The 14,441-nt window shown below is 39.6% G+C and overlaps 1 protein-coding gene across 1 annotated transcript in view; it reads left to right on the forward strand.

Annotated features, from left to right (window-relative positions):
• The window catches only part of eIF2A (eukaryotic translation initiation factor 2A), a 66,571-nt gene that overhangs the window by 1,181 nt on the left and 50,949 nt on the right, over window positions 1-14,441 (forward strand). The window contains exons 3-4 of the mRNA XM_017621191.1: window positions 12,431-12,601; window positions 12,715-12,889. Of these exons, the coding sequence (XP_017476680.1) occupies window positions 12,431-12,601; window positions 12,715-12,889 (346 nt within the window). The remainder of the gene's footprint in view (window positions 1-12,430; window positions 12,602-12,714; window positions 12,890-14,441) is intronic.

Here is a 14,441-nt window from a genome sequence, read left to right on the forward strand (position 1 = left end):
GTGTGAATAACACAAATTAGAACTGCTTAGCACTTTGTAAACGAGTTAAACTTTGGAAATTCTTTCAAGCGAAAGTTTAAGTGACCGCACAGTACGAACGTTGCCAGATGGCAATATGCTATATATTTATTTATACACTTTTTGGCTGGCGAAATATGTAATTTTTCAACTTAATAAAAAAGCGTATTCAACCACATTACTTTTTTTTAATATTGAATGGCGCAACACAACAACTCTTTTTGTTGCACGAAACCCTTGAACACGTGCCTGTCATCTATTTCTTCTGTTTCGACATTTCGGTATTTTGCATTTCTTTCATTTTGACGTCATTCGCATTGTCAGATTTTTGAAATTCGTTTTGGTTCGACATTCTGCTATTTCATAATTCTTTCATTGTCATGTCATCCATCTTCCATTTCTTACCTTCCATTGCCGTTCGCATCGTCGAAGGTGCCTGTCAACCACTGCCGCCATCATGCTTTTCACTTTGGCAGGCACGTCCGCTGTTTGGCAGGCACGTCCGCTGTTAGAAAGAGAATAGACAAAAAGGGGCATAGGATTCCATACTTGTAAGTATATACGATGCTATTAGCACATCTTTCAATTACTCATTCGAAATACAGAAATTAGCTTTCAAGATAGTTGCCAAAATATAAAGACTTCTGTCTCTCGAAAGACTGAGGTGAGTTGAAAGACAGATGCCAGAATTGGCCTGTTATTGGTATTGTTTGTCTTGTAGTAAACAGTTTCTAAAAATTTTATTAAATTAAAAAAAATCTTTCCCTTTTAAAGCAATAAAATCTATAAATCAAAAGAAAATTAGATCAAAAAATAAAAAAATTTAATAAATACAGTTCATAAAAATTGAACAAGAAAAAAATAAATAAATAAAAAAAGAAAAAAGAAAATTTTCTTGTCCTAGCACTCGAACTCGGATTTCTCGAATCGCACGCCAGTGGTCTGCTCACTCAGCCATTTCGTCTGTTAATCCAGTGCGAGCAAAATGATATAAATACTTATTTTTATATTTTATTTTAAACAGAACGAAAAAAGTGAGTGATGCCGCAAAATTAAAGGGCCGCAACTGGGGTCATACTTAAATTTTTTATTTCATAATTTTTAACTCTGAGAGTAAACTTTAATTAACAGATTAAACGATCATTAGTTAAGTGCCCGTTAGAGCTAATTTAAGGAACGTTTCTGAGTGCGGCTGTAACCTTTTTAGGTGTGCTCGTCCTTAAGTTATTTGTTTTAGTTATTTTATGGCCTTATAACAATTATATTCAACAATTTTTATTGAGCTTGAGGCCGTTTTCAATGAAAAACTTATTATGGAAAAGCAACAATAATTTGAAAAAATGGTAGAAATGATAGCTATTTCGGAAATCACCACATTTCCTCATCAGACTTCTTTCAGTAGGATTCAAACCGACGATCCCACTGACTCAGCCAGTTGCCAACGCACTGTGCTAAGTTCGCCTTGTGAATTCTTGTTGCTTTTTCCACTATTTCATTTGTTAAGCCAACTACAAGCAAGAGCAGCTATTCCAGTGCTATTTAAACTTGATCATGTGGTTGATGGTTTCNTAGTTAAGTGCCCGTTAGAGCTAATTTAAGGAACGTTTCTGAGTGCGGCTGTAACTCTTTTAGGTGTGCTCGTCCTTAAGTTATTTGTTTTAGTTATTTTATGGCCTTATAACAACTATATTCAACAATTTTTATTGAGCTTGAGGCCGTTTTTAATGAAAAACTTATTTTGGAAAAGCAACAATAATTTGAAAAAAAAACAATACGTTTTTCATTAAAAACGGCCTCAAGCAACAATAATTTGAAAAAACAAAAGGGGTATTCTCGAAGTCTTGCACGATGCACGGATTGCATGAAATTCCAAATTTCGAAGAGTACGAGAGCACCCCATTGCAAAGTGGTAGCATGCATGGGTAGCAAGCAGCGATATTATGGCCCTTATTATGAGCTGCATTCGATTTTCGATCTTCGCTGGCTATCGAAGATCGAAGATCGAAAGTGAAATTCGTATTATGAGCTATGCAAGCGTGTCGAAATTTTCGTTGAGTATCGAATTTTCTGTCGAACAGAATTTTGCTTTCGATGGTGTAGCGAAGTGTTAGAAAATTGTGAAAAATGTATGATTTTGTATATGTTTTCTTACATTTTGGCGGCTAGACACTAATTTTAAACAATTTTTATTAATTTCATGCAGTTCTAACATCGTGAATACTAAACACAAGCTCGAAAGGCTGGTTTTACTTGTGAAAGAAAATCCCAATGCTCTGTTGGCACGATCTCTGAGAACAAAATCGTAGCGCTGTTGATAGTTTTAAAATATTTTAAATAGATTTGGCTCACAAACGCCTCTTTAGATGGTCGGAACTTTTTAATGAATCTGTAGACAAATTTCTTAAATATATTTTATATCAAAATATATTCGAAAGACTAATAAACTTAAACTCTCTTAAACATTTGCTACTCCTGGCCAGTTTACTAAGCTCTCATCCTCTGACGAATCGTTGAACCAGAACTCGTTGTACTCATTTTACCACGTTTTTATAAACTTGCTTTCTTTTTTACTTCATTTTAATTAGAACAAATTTACATAAATATGTATAAGCACACTATTTAGTTTGCTCGATTTGTAAACAAAGCTTCTCAGCGGTGAAAAATATACTATTGTGAACAACCTAAACGAGCGAAATTCACAATAGCGCTATTCTTCATCGAATGAGCGCCATAATACCAAATGAAAATTCGTTCGCTCAGCACTTTCGACCACAGTCGAAAATCGAATGCAACTCATAATAGGGGCCTATGTATCAAATACAATAATAAGAGACACCAAAAAAAAATGAAGTGAGCGAGATGAGAGGAATGAGAGAAATATGTAGCAATTCCAACAACAAATCAACTAGCACAGGGTCGAATTTATCTTGCTAGACCATTTTGGTTCCAACAATTTTGAAATAGTCCCACAAATCCCGATATATTAACGAGAAAACCGAAAATATCGAAGTTGTCCCAAAAATTCCGAAATAGTCCAAAAAATCCTGAAAATCTCGAAGTAGTCTCGAAAAACCCGAAATAGTTCAATAAATTCCCGAAATAGCCCGAAAACCTCTAAGTAGTGCCGACGATATATCCACGAGTACCCCGAAAATCTGAAAGTAGTCTCGACAAACCCGGAATAATCCCATAAATTCCTAATTGGTTCAAAACAATCCCGACATAGTCCCGAGCGCCTCGAAAAACNCCCGAAATAGCCCGAAAACCTCTAAGTAGTGCCGACGATATATCCACGAGAACCCCGAAAATCTGAAAGTAGTCTCGACAAACCCGGAATAATCCCATAAATTCCTAATTGGTTCAAAAAAATCCCGACATAGTCCCGAGCGCCTCGAAAAACGCGGAAGAGTCCTGAAAATCCCGAAGAAATCTCGAAATAGTCCAGCAATCCCGAAATAGTCCCAAAAATTTCGAAATTGTCCCAAGAATCCTGAAAATCTCCAAGTAGTGTCGAAAAGCCCGAAATTGTCCCAAAAATCCACAACCAGTCCCTAATATCCCGCTGTAGTACCGAGAATCCTGAAAATCTCGAAGTAGTTTCGAAAAACCTGGAATAGTATTGAGAATCCCGAGAAAATCTCTAAGATCCCGAAATAGCCCGAAAAATACCGAATTAGTCCCAAAATCCTTAAAATCCCGAAGGAGTCTCGAAAAACCCGAAAAAGTTCCAATAACTCCGAATTTATCCCCAAAAACCCCGAAGTAGGCCCGAAGATCCCGATACATCGAGAACCCCAAAAATCTCGAATATGTCTCAAAAATACCAAAATAGTCCCAAAAATCCCGATATAGTTCCAAAAATTCCTAATTGGTCCCAAAAACACCGAAATAGTTCCGAAGATCCCGATATAGTACCAAGGACCCCGAAATCTCGAAGTAGTCTCGAAAAACCCGGAATAGTCCCGAAAATCCAGAAATAGTTAAAAAATACCAAAATAGTCGCAAAAATCGCGATATATTCCCGAGAAGCCCGAAATCTCGAAAAACCCGAAATAGTCCCAAAAATTCCGAATTGGTCCCAAAAATCCTAAAGATCCCGAAATAGGCCCGAGAACATCGAAAACCTCGAAGTAGTATCGAAAAACTCGAAATAGTACTCAAAAATCCGACTTGATCCCAAAAATCCCGGATAAGCCCGAGAATACCGAAGTTGTCGCGAAAACCCTGAAATAGTCTGGAAAATCCCGAAGAAATCCTGAAATAGTCCAAAAGTCCCGAAAACCCCAAAAGAAAATCCCGAAGAAGTCTCGTAAAACCCGAAACAGTCCCAACAATACGGAATTAGTCCCAAAATCCTGAAAATCCCGTAGAAGTGTCGAAAATTTCAAAATACTCCCAAAAATCCCGATATATACCCGAAAATATCGAAATAGTCCCAAAAACTCCGAATTAGTCCCAAATATCCCGAAGTAATTGCGTTGCCTAAAAGAGTATTATTTAGCTGAAAAATCACAAATCAAATGATTCGCTCTATAAATCAAATCACAAATAAATTTTATTTCTGATTTGGAGGGCGAATCAAATTACAAATCAATTTGATTTCTGATTTGGTTGACGAATCAAATCACAAATAAAACTTATCTTTTATTTGGTTGACCAAGCAAATTACAAATAAAATTTATTTAGGATTTGATACAACTTTCAATTCAGACATAAATTTTTTTTCTGGATTTGTGATTCGACTAAATCAAAATCACGTAACCCTCAGCTATTCCAGTGCTATTTAAACTTGATCATGTGGTTGTTGGTTAATAATTCTATTATTAGAATGTTTAACTCTTTTAGGTGTGCTTGTCCTTAAGTTATCTGTTTTTGTTATTTTATGGCCTTATAACAATTTTATTCAACAATTTTTATTGAGCTTTAGGCCGTTTTCAACGAAAAACTTTTTATGGAAAAGCAACAATAATTTGAAAAATGGTAGAAATGATAGCTATTTCGGAAATCACATTTCCTTATCAGACTTCTTTCAGTAGGATTCAAACCGACGATCCCCCTGACTCAGCCAGTTGCCTACGCACTGTGCTAAGTTCGCCTTGTGAATTCTTATTGTTTTTTTTCCACTATTTCATTTGGTAAGCCAACTACCATCAAGCGCGGCTATTCCAGTGCTATTTAAACTTGATCATGTGGTTGTTTGTTTTGTTGGTTTTTGTTAATAATCCTTTTATTGGAATGTTTATGTATCATATACAATGATAAAAGACACCAAAAAAAATGAAGTGATTGAGATGAGAGGAATGAGAGAAATATGTAGCAATTCCAACAACAAATCAACTAGCACAGGGTCGAATTTATCTTGGTATGCCATTTTGCAAAATATATACATGGGTTTCGACGTTGCATATTTTGCAGCGATAGGAAATGTCGTTTCCCATGTATTTTGTTGCTGTGTGTTTGCAAGTTAGGCAATTCATGCAATCCGTGCTACGTGCAATGGCTTTGCAAGATTTAGAGAATACCCCTAATAAGTTTTTCATTAAAAACGGCGTCAAGCTCAATAAACATTTTTGAATATAATTGTTATAAGACCATAAAATAACAAAAACAAATAACTTAAGGACGAGCACATTTAAATATTTTCTTTAAAAAAATCGCTAGCATATTTTTCTAAAGAGTTTTCTCTGAGCATTTTTCTTAAAATTTTCTTCAAAATTTTTAGATTTTTTTTTTCAATATTAAAATATTTTATTGTTATTTTTTTTCTATAACATTTCCTACGCAATTTTTCCTCATACATTGTTTTTTCCTTATTTTCCTCGTTTTCTTTCTCTTAAAATTCATTCCTCATAAATTTTTTTTTAACATATCTTTAAGGCTTCAAATTTTTTTTTCGTTTTTTCGAAATATATATTTTTCTTTCCTCTTTTTTTGCCTATAACATTTCCAACGCTAATTTTCCTCTCATACATCGTTTTCCCTCTGCAATTCTTCTCTGAAATTTTCCTGAAGTTTATTTGTTTCTCTACCCCTTCCCTCCCAAAACTTCTTTGCATCATTTTTCCTTCCTTCGTCTCTCTGCCTTCGTTTCAGTGCTTCGTTATTTCGCTGGTGGTGGGTTGTTTGCTGTTTCCGGGAGGTTCGTCTCGTGAAAAGATTTTACTTCGCTCATGTGCGCCGTCCTCGTCTTTCCGTGTCTTTCCACCTCCTCTATAACTTGTGAAGGGAAGTTTCTTACCGTGTACGGCCCGCTATATTTCGGGGCCAACTTTGCCGCAAAGTTTTCTACTGCCTTCGATTGTGGGTGCTCTCTGAGTGCCCTTGTGAGTCTTGGCTCGCGTCACTGTGTTAGGAATGCCGGGCTGTAGCCGGTGGATTCGCAGATGCTAGTATTAAGTGCTAGCATGATTTCGGGCAGCAGGTCGTCCCAGTTCCTTTGTTGCTCGCCTGTTAACTGTACTATGATCCGTTTTACGTTACGGTTCGTGATCTCTGTCGGGTTTCTTGTGGGGTATAAGGAGCAGTCAATTGGTGGTTTACCCAATATTGAGGAACCGCTTGAATGCTCGACTGGGGAACTGCGCACCGTTATCCATCACCAGGACCTTCGGAACGCCAACTCGCGCGAGGATTCGTTCCCGGAACGACTTGCTCAAGCTCTCTGCCATAGCTTTCCCGAGTGGTACGATAATTTTGAGAATTTATCGTGGAATACGAGTGTCATGGTGTTGCCGTGTTTTGATCGTGGCAGCGGCCCGATGAAGTCGGCGCATAAAATGGTCCAAGGCTCGTCCGCAATTTGGGTCAACATCTTCCCCGCGGCTTGCCGCTGGTTGGGTTTATAAACCACTGGCACAACTGACATCCTTTCACGTATTTCCGCACATCGCGGAACATGCCTGGCCAGTAGTATCGTGCGGTGGCTCTTGCGATGGTCTTTCGTATGCCCATGTGCCCAGCGGTGGGTGTGTCGTAGACTTCGCGTAGCACCCGCAGGTTCAACTTTCACGGGATGGAGTTTTCGCCATCCGCGTAGGCAGGGAGGTGCCGATATAGTTTTCCGTCTTCCACCGTGTAGTCTGGAAATTTAATGGGGTTAGCCCTTACTTCCCTTATCTTCTCCTCCATCCATTGGCAGCGTTCTGTCTTCTGGCGATCTTGGGTTATGGTTCCCAGTTGTTCCCCATGAGGCTCTCGTGAGAGAGCGTCCGCAATTACGTTCAGCTTTCCTTTTCTGTACTGTACGTCGAACGAGTGTTGCTGCAGCTCGAGTGCCCACTTCGGATTCTACCGGACGGACTCTTGATCGCGTATAACCACTTTAGAGACAAGTGGTCCGTTATCACCATAAACGAGTACCCCTAAAGGGACAAGTATTCAAAGTCATTCAAAGCAACTAGTAATCAGTCACTTTTTGTAAAATTTCAGCATTATCTTAAGGAATTTAAATATTTAAACAATCAGCTTTATAGAAAGCGGAGTAAAAATAATGTTCGGAATTATAGACCGATTTCGAAACTTTCGACCATTTCTTAACTTTTTGAAATTGTTGTTAAGGACAAACTATTTTACGGTCAAAACTTTAATCTGCTCAAATCAGCACGGCTTCGTCTCTGGACGTTCGACTGTGTCTAATTTATTGGTTTTTAGTGAATTTTGAATATCAGCATTTTCGACAGGACTTCAAGTGGACTGTATTTACACCGACTTTTATAAGGCATTCGATAGAGTATCTCATAAGATCATTCTAAACATGTTAGCCTGGCTTGGATTTCATTCCTCACTCCTGAAATGGTTTGAGTCTTACTTGTCAGATAGATGCGTGGTTACAATTGATGGTGTATTGTCAAACCATTTTGTGGCTACATCAGGTGTTCCGCAAGGAAGCATTTTAGGGCCCCTGTTATTTATTCTTTTTATAAATGACATAAGTAACTGCTTTTCTTTTTCAAAGTATTTGTTCTACGCTGATGATTTGAAAGTTGTTTCTACCGTTAAGGATGCAGAAGACGCAGCAAAACTTCAGTGTAATTTGAATAATCTCCATTTATGGCGTTCGAAGTCGCGGCTCTCTTTAAACGTAAAAAAATGCTTTCATATTGCATCAGAATCTTGTGAACAAGCTGTACCCTATCGATAATCATGTGCTACACAATGTAATGGAAACTAAAGATCTTGGAGTGATATTTGACTCCCAAGTTTTCTTTCAACGGTCATATAAATTTTATACTGTCTAAATCGTATTCAGTTCTAGGTTTTATTCGGCGTAATACCTCAGAATTCTTCGATCCGTATACATTTAAGCTCCTATACACGTCCGTTCGCATTTGGAATACGCAGCTATAATTTTGGAGACCATATGACCAATTTTCAGTTAATAGACTTGAACGAGCTCAAAAAGCTTTTCTTAAACATGCATTGCGTTCCCTAAGGTTTGAGAATCCTATTCCATCTTACTTTGAGCTCTTTGGAAAAGAGAAGAACTGTCCTTTCCTTGTCATATATCTACAACATAATTAATGGCGTTCTTGTTGTTGTTGTTGTTGTTGTTGTTGTAGCGGCTACAACAACCCCGCCCAGATCGGCTGATATCTCAGTCGTTGTCGTCGAGTTCCACTAGCGGCAGCCCCAAGAAGCGTGCAGCCTCTATGGGGTCGGTCCATAGGGACAACGCCGTTAGGGTTGTGGGGTTTTCCGGGCATGCGAAGAGATGTTTCGAGTCGTGAGGGGTCTCTCCGCATGCCGGACATTCGTTCGGCACATCCGCATTTAACCTACTCAGGTAGGAATTTAGCCTGCTGAAGTAGCCAGAGCGAAGTTGGGCTATTGTTGTCCTGGTCTCCCGAGGCAGATGGAGCTCCGTCGCGTCAATGTCCGGTGTTTGTGTGCCTAGAACGGCATTCACAGGTCTTGAGTCTACATAACTGCGGCTGCGTCCCTGTGAATGCCGTTCAGGGCCTGTCTGTGAGCTGACGGGTCCAGAGGTTACTTAATGAACCTCTGGACTGCGTCCGTCAGTTCATATAGATGCCTCCTGAAGTGCCTCGGCGAGGGCTCCTCTGCAAGCAGCTGTCTATTTGGGTGGCCACATCTGTGGCTCCCAGCAAGAAACTGCTTACAGAGCATCGTGTTGTGCTCCCTATTTGGGAGCATTTTCGCCTCATCGTGGAGGTGGTGTTCTGGTGACAACAGGAGGCATCCGGTCGCTGTCCTAAGTGGTGTATTTCGTACCGTCTGTAGCTTCGTGAACTGCGTGCTACTAGGCCCCGGCGACCACACTGGTGCTCCGTAGTTTAAAACCGGCCGGCCTATTGCCTTGTATGTTGCCAGAAACGTTTCTTTGTCTTTGCCCCAAGTACTGCCGGCTAGCGACTTGAGGACCTTGTTGCGGCTCTGTACTTTATTGACAATAGCGGTTGCGTGCGCAGAGAAGGAGAGCAGGCTGTCGAATGTTACTCCGAGTATTTTAGGATTATTCACCGTCGGAATTGGTGTGTCATCGACGTGAATCCCCAGCGGTAGCCTGACCTCCTTCGTCCAGGTTGTGAACAGGGTCGCGGAGGATTTCGTAGGGGAGAGGGCTAGACACTTTGCAGTGAAGAAGCGAGAAAGTTCGGAGAGATACCCGTTTACTTTCGAACACAGGTCATCAATTCCATTCCCAGTCGCCATGATCGAGCAATCGTCGGCATAAGAGACAATCGAGACTCCCTCTGGTGGTTGAGGGAGCTTTGAAATGTAAAAGTTAAACAGTAGCGGGGAAAGGACACCACCCTGAGGAACCCCCTGTTTTATTTTTCGCTGCTTACTCGTTTTGTCTCTAAACATTACCGACGAATGTCGACCACTCAGATAATTTGCCGACCACCGTTTGAGCCTCTGTGGGAGAGAGGAAGCCTCTATATCTTCAAGTAGCGTGGAATGGCTGACAGTGTCAAAAGCCGTTGACAGGTCCAACGCTACTAGAATCGTTCGCTCACAGGGACGTTTACGGATAAGGCCACGAGTTATCTGCGTGTTTATGGCGTTAAGTGCTGTTGTACTGTGCACTTTACGGAAACCATGCCGATGCTTCGCTGGGGTCAAGTGGTTTGTGAAATACGGGAGTAGCAAGGCCTCGAGTGTCTTCGCTACCGGGGAAAGGAGTGTTATCGGACGATAAGAATCTCCTATGTTGGCAGGTTTCCCCGGTTTGAGCAGTGGGACCACTCTCCCCACCTTCCATATGTCTGGGATGATGAGAGTGGCCATGGACAAATTGAGGCCTTCCGTTAGGTACGATACCCCCGCAGGATCCAAATTTAACAGCATCAGCATGCATATTCCGTCGGAACCCATGGCTTTGGAGGCTTTGGTCTTCCCGATGGCCTCCTGAACTTCACCGCAAGTGAAAGCAAGGGGGGAACAGGTTGTTGGCAGTTTGTGCTGCCTTCTGGTCACTCGACGCTTGGCTTTGTCCACCGGAGGATGCAGTATGAACTGCCGGCTACAATAGCTTGCGCATCGCTCCGGGTCAGACGGTGCACGGTCGCCGAAAGAAATTTCGACCCTGTCGTCATGCTTCGTCGGATTGGACAAAGACCTCACGGTTGACCAAAGCTTACACACACCAGAGGTGAAGTTGCAAGTCTTCAGTTGCTCTTCCCACTTATTCCGCTTATGTACGTTCACAAGCTGCCGAATCTACGTGTTGACGAAGGTTGTCACGCTCTTCGGTTAGAACAGCCGCTTCAGCAGGAAAGTTGGGACGGGGGTCCGTTATAGAACCTGCTGGTACGAGGCGAGCTGCTGCAGCAGTGCCAGCCCTGCCGAACTTCAGCACTTAACGCCATACCGTGATTTTTCCCTGAAGACAAGAACTGTGTCGTTTGGCGACAGGTAGCAGCTCACCAGAGTGATTTGGCACTATTTCCGCGCAGACGTAGCAACGTCCGACCCCACTGCTATCTGAGCTATGGTTGGTATTAACAATCCATATCGCGGCCGTATGGTCAATCTTGTCTTCTAGTTCCTAGCGTATAGAGTTCTCCACTTCTGGGACCGTGGTTAGGCAATCCATGCCAAGAACTTCTAGACGTAAACGTCTAGTGAGGATACGGGCGTCTCCAAGCTGGCCAATGGTTACTGCTCTTTCTGAATGCGCTGCATTCTTCCTTCAGAACATCTACATCGCTTTATTTTGTTTGTTTTTGCTTTAGTGTGTTCATTTCAATTCAATTGGGTTTCGCTTCAAGCCGCTATCTCCATACGTAGCCCAGTCGCTTTTAAATGTCCCGTAGTTCCCTTTTCTTAAAAGAGCAGGCCATGGCGAAGGTTGTCACAAGTCCTTATGGGATATTGTGTTCAGAGCCACGACAGCGCAAAACCAGGAGTATATCTCAACTAGATCTGTGTGGCCAACTTAAAGGTGACGTGTGTTGAATGTACTTGAAGACCTGCCAGGGTTTTTACGAGACGGGGGCGATTGCAGCATTTGCCTACTAGCCATTTTTGTGAGGTGTCACCCTCACCCTATGTTGAACTAATCGTATTCATTCTCCAGTATGCCACGAACAGGATTTAAATGGTGTCAATCCTGGAACACTTTTTGGGAGACGGCATCTGTTCGTCCAGAAACAGGAGATTGATCATATTTTAAATCAGGCCCTCGTCTCCTGCCGCCCTTGGTCTGGGACTGCTTATTGGTTATTCGCAGCTAACCTACTGGAGTAGGCCGTTCACATCCGCCCTGTGTGACCCCGGTAAGGTCCACACCCTTACCATAAATTTATCTGCTATCTTTAATGCACTAATAAATATATACGCATAACGTAATAGCAAGTCATTGAGTACTCTTGGCTTTCAAGTTAAGACTCTCTAAGATTTACCGTTGGTGTTTGTAACTTATATTTTGAATGTAATTAATTCTTCAATATACTTACCAAAGGGCGGCTCTTCCATACCCCAAACAAGCTGTCTCTAGCAAAAGTCCATGGTTTTTTGACTGCTGCTAGCTGAAAAGCCTGAGCATTTTTCAAAATTTGCTCCCATGCCTTCTGCTTTTCTACTTTGCACATACTTTACATACTTTTCTACTTTTATCATACACAGCAGGCAGTTATTGGCAAGTTGATAATTTATGATAGATACATAAGTGCAAAGTTGTTTGAATGCAAAGTAACGGCGTCGCGGCGCGCTAAGTTGATTTGCAAAGTATAAATATTTGCGTTGTGGAAAGAAAGAACATAACTTTGCTGCAATAAATGCAAAGAAGATAATTGCAAAATGCAAAGTTGATAAGTCTTTTTGTGGAATAGGGCCCTGTTCATCGTTGCTGGCTTGGAATATTCATCACCACGTGATAAACTGTTTATGCAAATTTCAACACATTTAATTTTTCTTATTGTCTTATTTTGTTTTAATCTCATTTTAGCAAAAGAAGGACCTGTTCACTGCGTTAAATGGAGCCCAAAAGCAACTGAATTCGTTGTTGTTTACGGATTTATGCCTTCAAAGGCAGCCTTATACAACCTAAAATGTGATGTAGTTTACGATTTCGGAGAGGGACCACGGAATTGTGCATTCTTTAATCCTTTCGGAAATCATATCCTTTCGAAAAATACGTTATCTATGAAATTAATTGCAATTATTATGTAGCCAAACATATACATATATTAAATGTTTCATCAATTTAACGATTTCCTTAACAGTATACACTTTTAGCTTTAGCAGGATTTGGTAATTTGCCCGGGAACGTAGAGATTTGGGACATAAAAAAGAAGGAAATATTAACCAACATAAAATGCCCCGATACAACATATTTCGAATGGAATCCTAACGGCATATATTTTATTACAGCAACAACAGCACCAAGACTACGAATCGGAAATGGGTATGTAACATTTATAAATAGCACTCTATAACAGGGGGTCAATTCCTATTCTGTGAAAACGTGAAGTGCAAACATTTTTCATCACTTCACATAAAATTACGATCCTGTTTTCAAATGAAAATAAATTAATTGTCAAAAATTGTTGACTGTGGAAACTGTTTTTCACAAAGTTTTGTGGCTGGGAAAAAGTAAAGTTGGGCGTTTTTCTCAAAACTATCATCTCGTGATAAAGAATATCATTCTATTAAACTCACAATAATTTAGCAAATAATTACTTGCTAGACGTTAATGGAATAGCCATTAATGATCGAGAATCGCTTAAAATCATATAACGAAACGATAAAGTGAAAAAAGTTAATTTTCACTGTCATTGGATTTTTTAACCGACTTCAAAAAAAAGGAGGAGGTTACCAATTCGTCGGAATATTTTTAATATTTTTTTTTTATTTATGTATGTTACCGTATAACTTTGGACCGCGTCAACCGATTTCGAAAATTTGCATCGGGAAGGTAGTGTCTCAGAGGTGGTCCCATACTAATCTGGTCATGATCATGAAAAAATTAACGGTACTCCTAAATTTTTATATGAGATTTGAATCCGGTTATGTTTTTTGCTTAAAATTTACTTGTCATTTTCACTTCACAGTTTCATAGAACCAGGATTGGCCCCCAGGTGGGGACAGGCGTGAGACTAATAACACACGCATGTATATTTTCCAGGGACCGTAACGGTTATAACTTTATTATAAAATCACTTTTTAATCGTTATTAACTGAGTTTTATTTTTTGTTCAAAACAACGATTATTTTTTGAGCTTTATTTTTTGCTCGGAAAATAATCGTTACGTTTTAAGTTTAATTTTTTGCTCGGAAAATAATCGTTACGTTTTAAGTTTTATATTTTACTCGGAAAATAATGGTTACGTTTTAAGTTTTATTTTTTGCTCGGAAAATAATCGTTACGTTTTAAGTTTTATGTTTTGCCCGGAAAATAGTGGTTACGTTTTAGGTTATATTTTTTGCTCGGAAAATAATCTTTATTTCTTGAGTTTTATTATTTGCTCAGAAAATAAAACTTAATTTTTGCGTATGAGTATGCGCATACGTGAATAGATAGGGGCGGCTGCATTGCACTTTTAACGCCACTGTGGAGTGGGTAATGACAGATGAAGATGAAGATGAAGATGAAGATGAAGATGAAGATGAAGATGAAGATGAAGATGAAGATGAAGATGAAGATGAAGATGAAGAAGATGAAGAAGAAGATGAAAATGAAAATGAAAATGAAAATGAAAATGAATATGAAAATGAAGATGGAGATAAAGATAAAGATAAAGATAAGGATAAAGATAAAGATGAAGATGAAGATGAAGATAAAGATAAAGATAAAGATAAAGGTAAAGGTAAAGATAAAGCTAAAGATAAAGATAAAGATAAAGATAAATATTAAGATAAGTATTAAGATAAAGATAAAGATAAAGATAAAGATAAAGATAATGATAAAGATAAAGATAAAGATAAAGATAAAGATAAAGATGAAGATGATGAAGATG

This window comes from Rhagoletis zephyria, unplaced genomic scaffold (genome assembly GCF_001687245.7).
Source record: "Rhagoletis zephyria isolate East Lansing unplaced genomic scaffold, Rhagoletis_zephyria_1.1 Rzeph_scaffold_02389, whole genome shotgun sequence".
Taxonomy (NCBI): Eukaryota; Metazoa; Arthropoda; class Insecta; order Diptera; family Tephritidae; genus Rhagoletis; species Rhagoletis zephyria.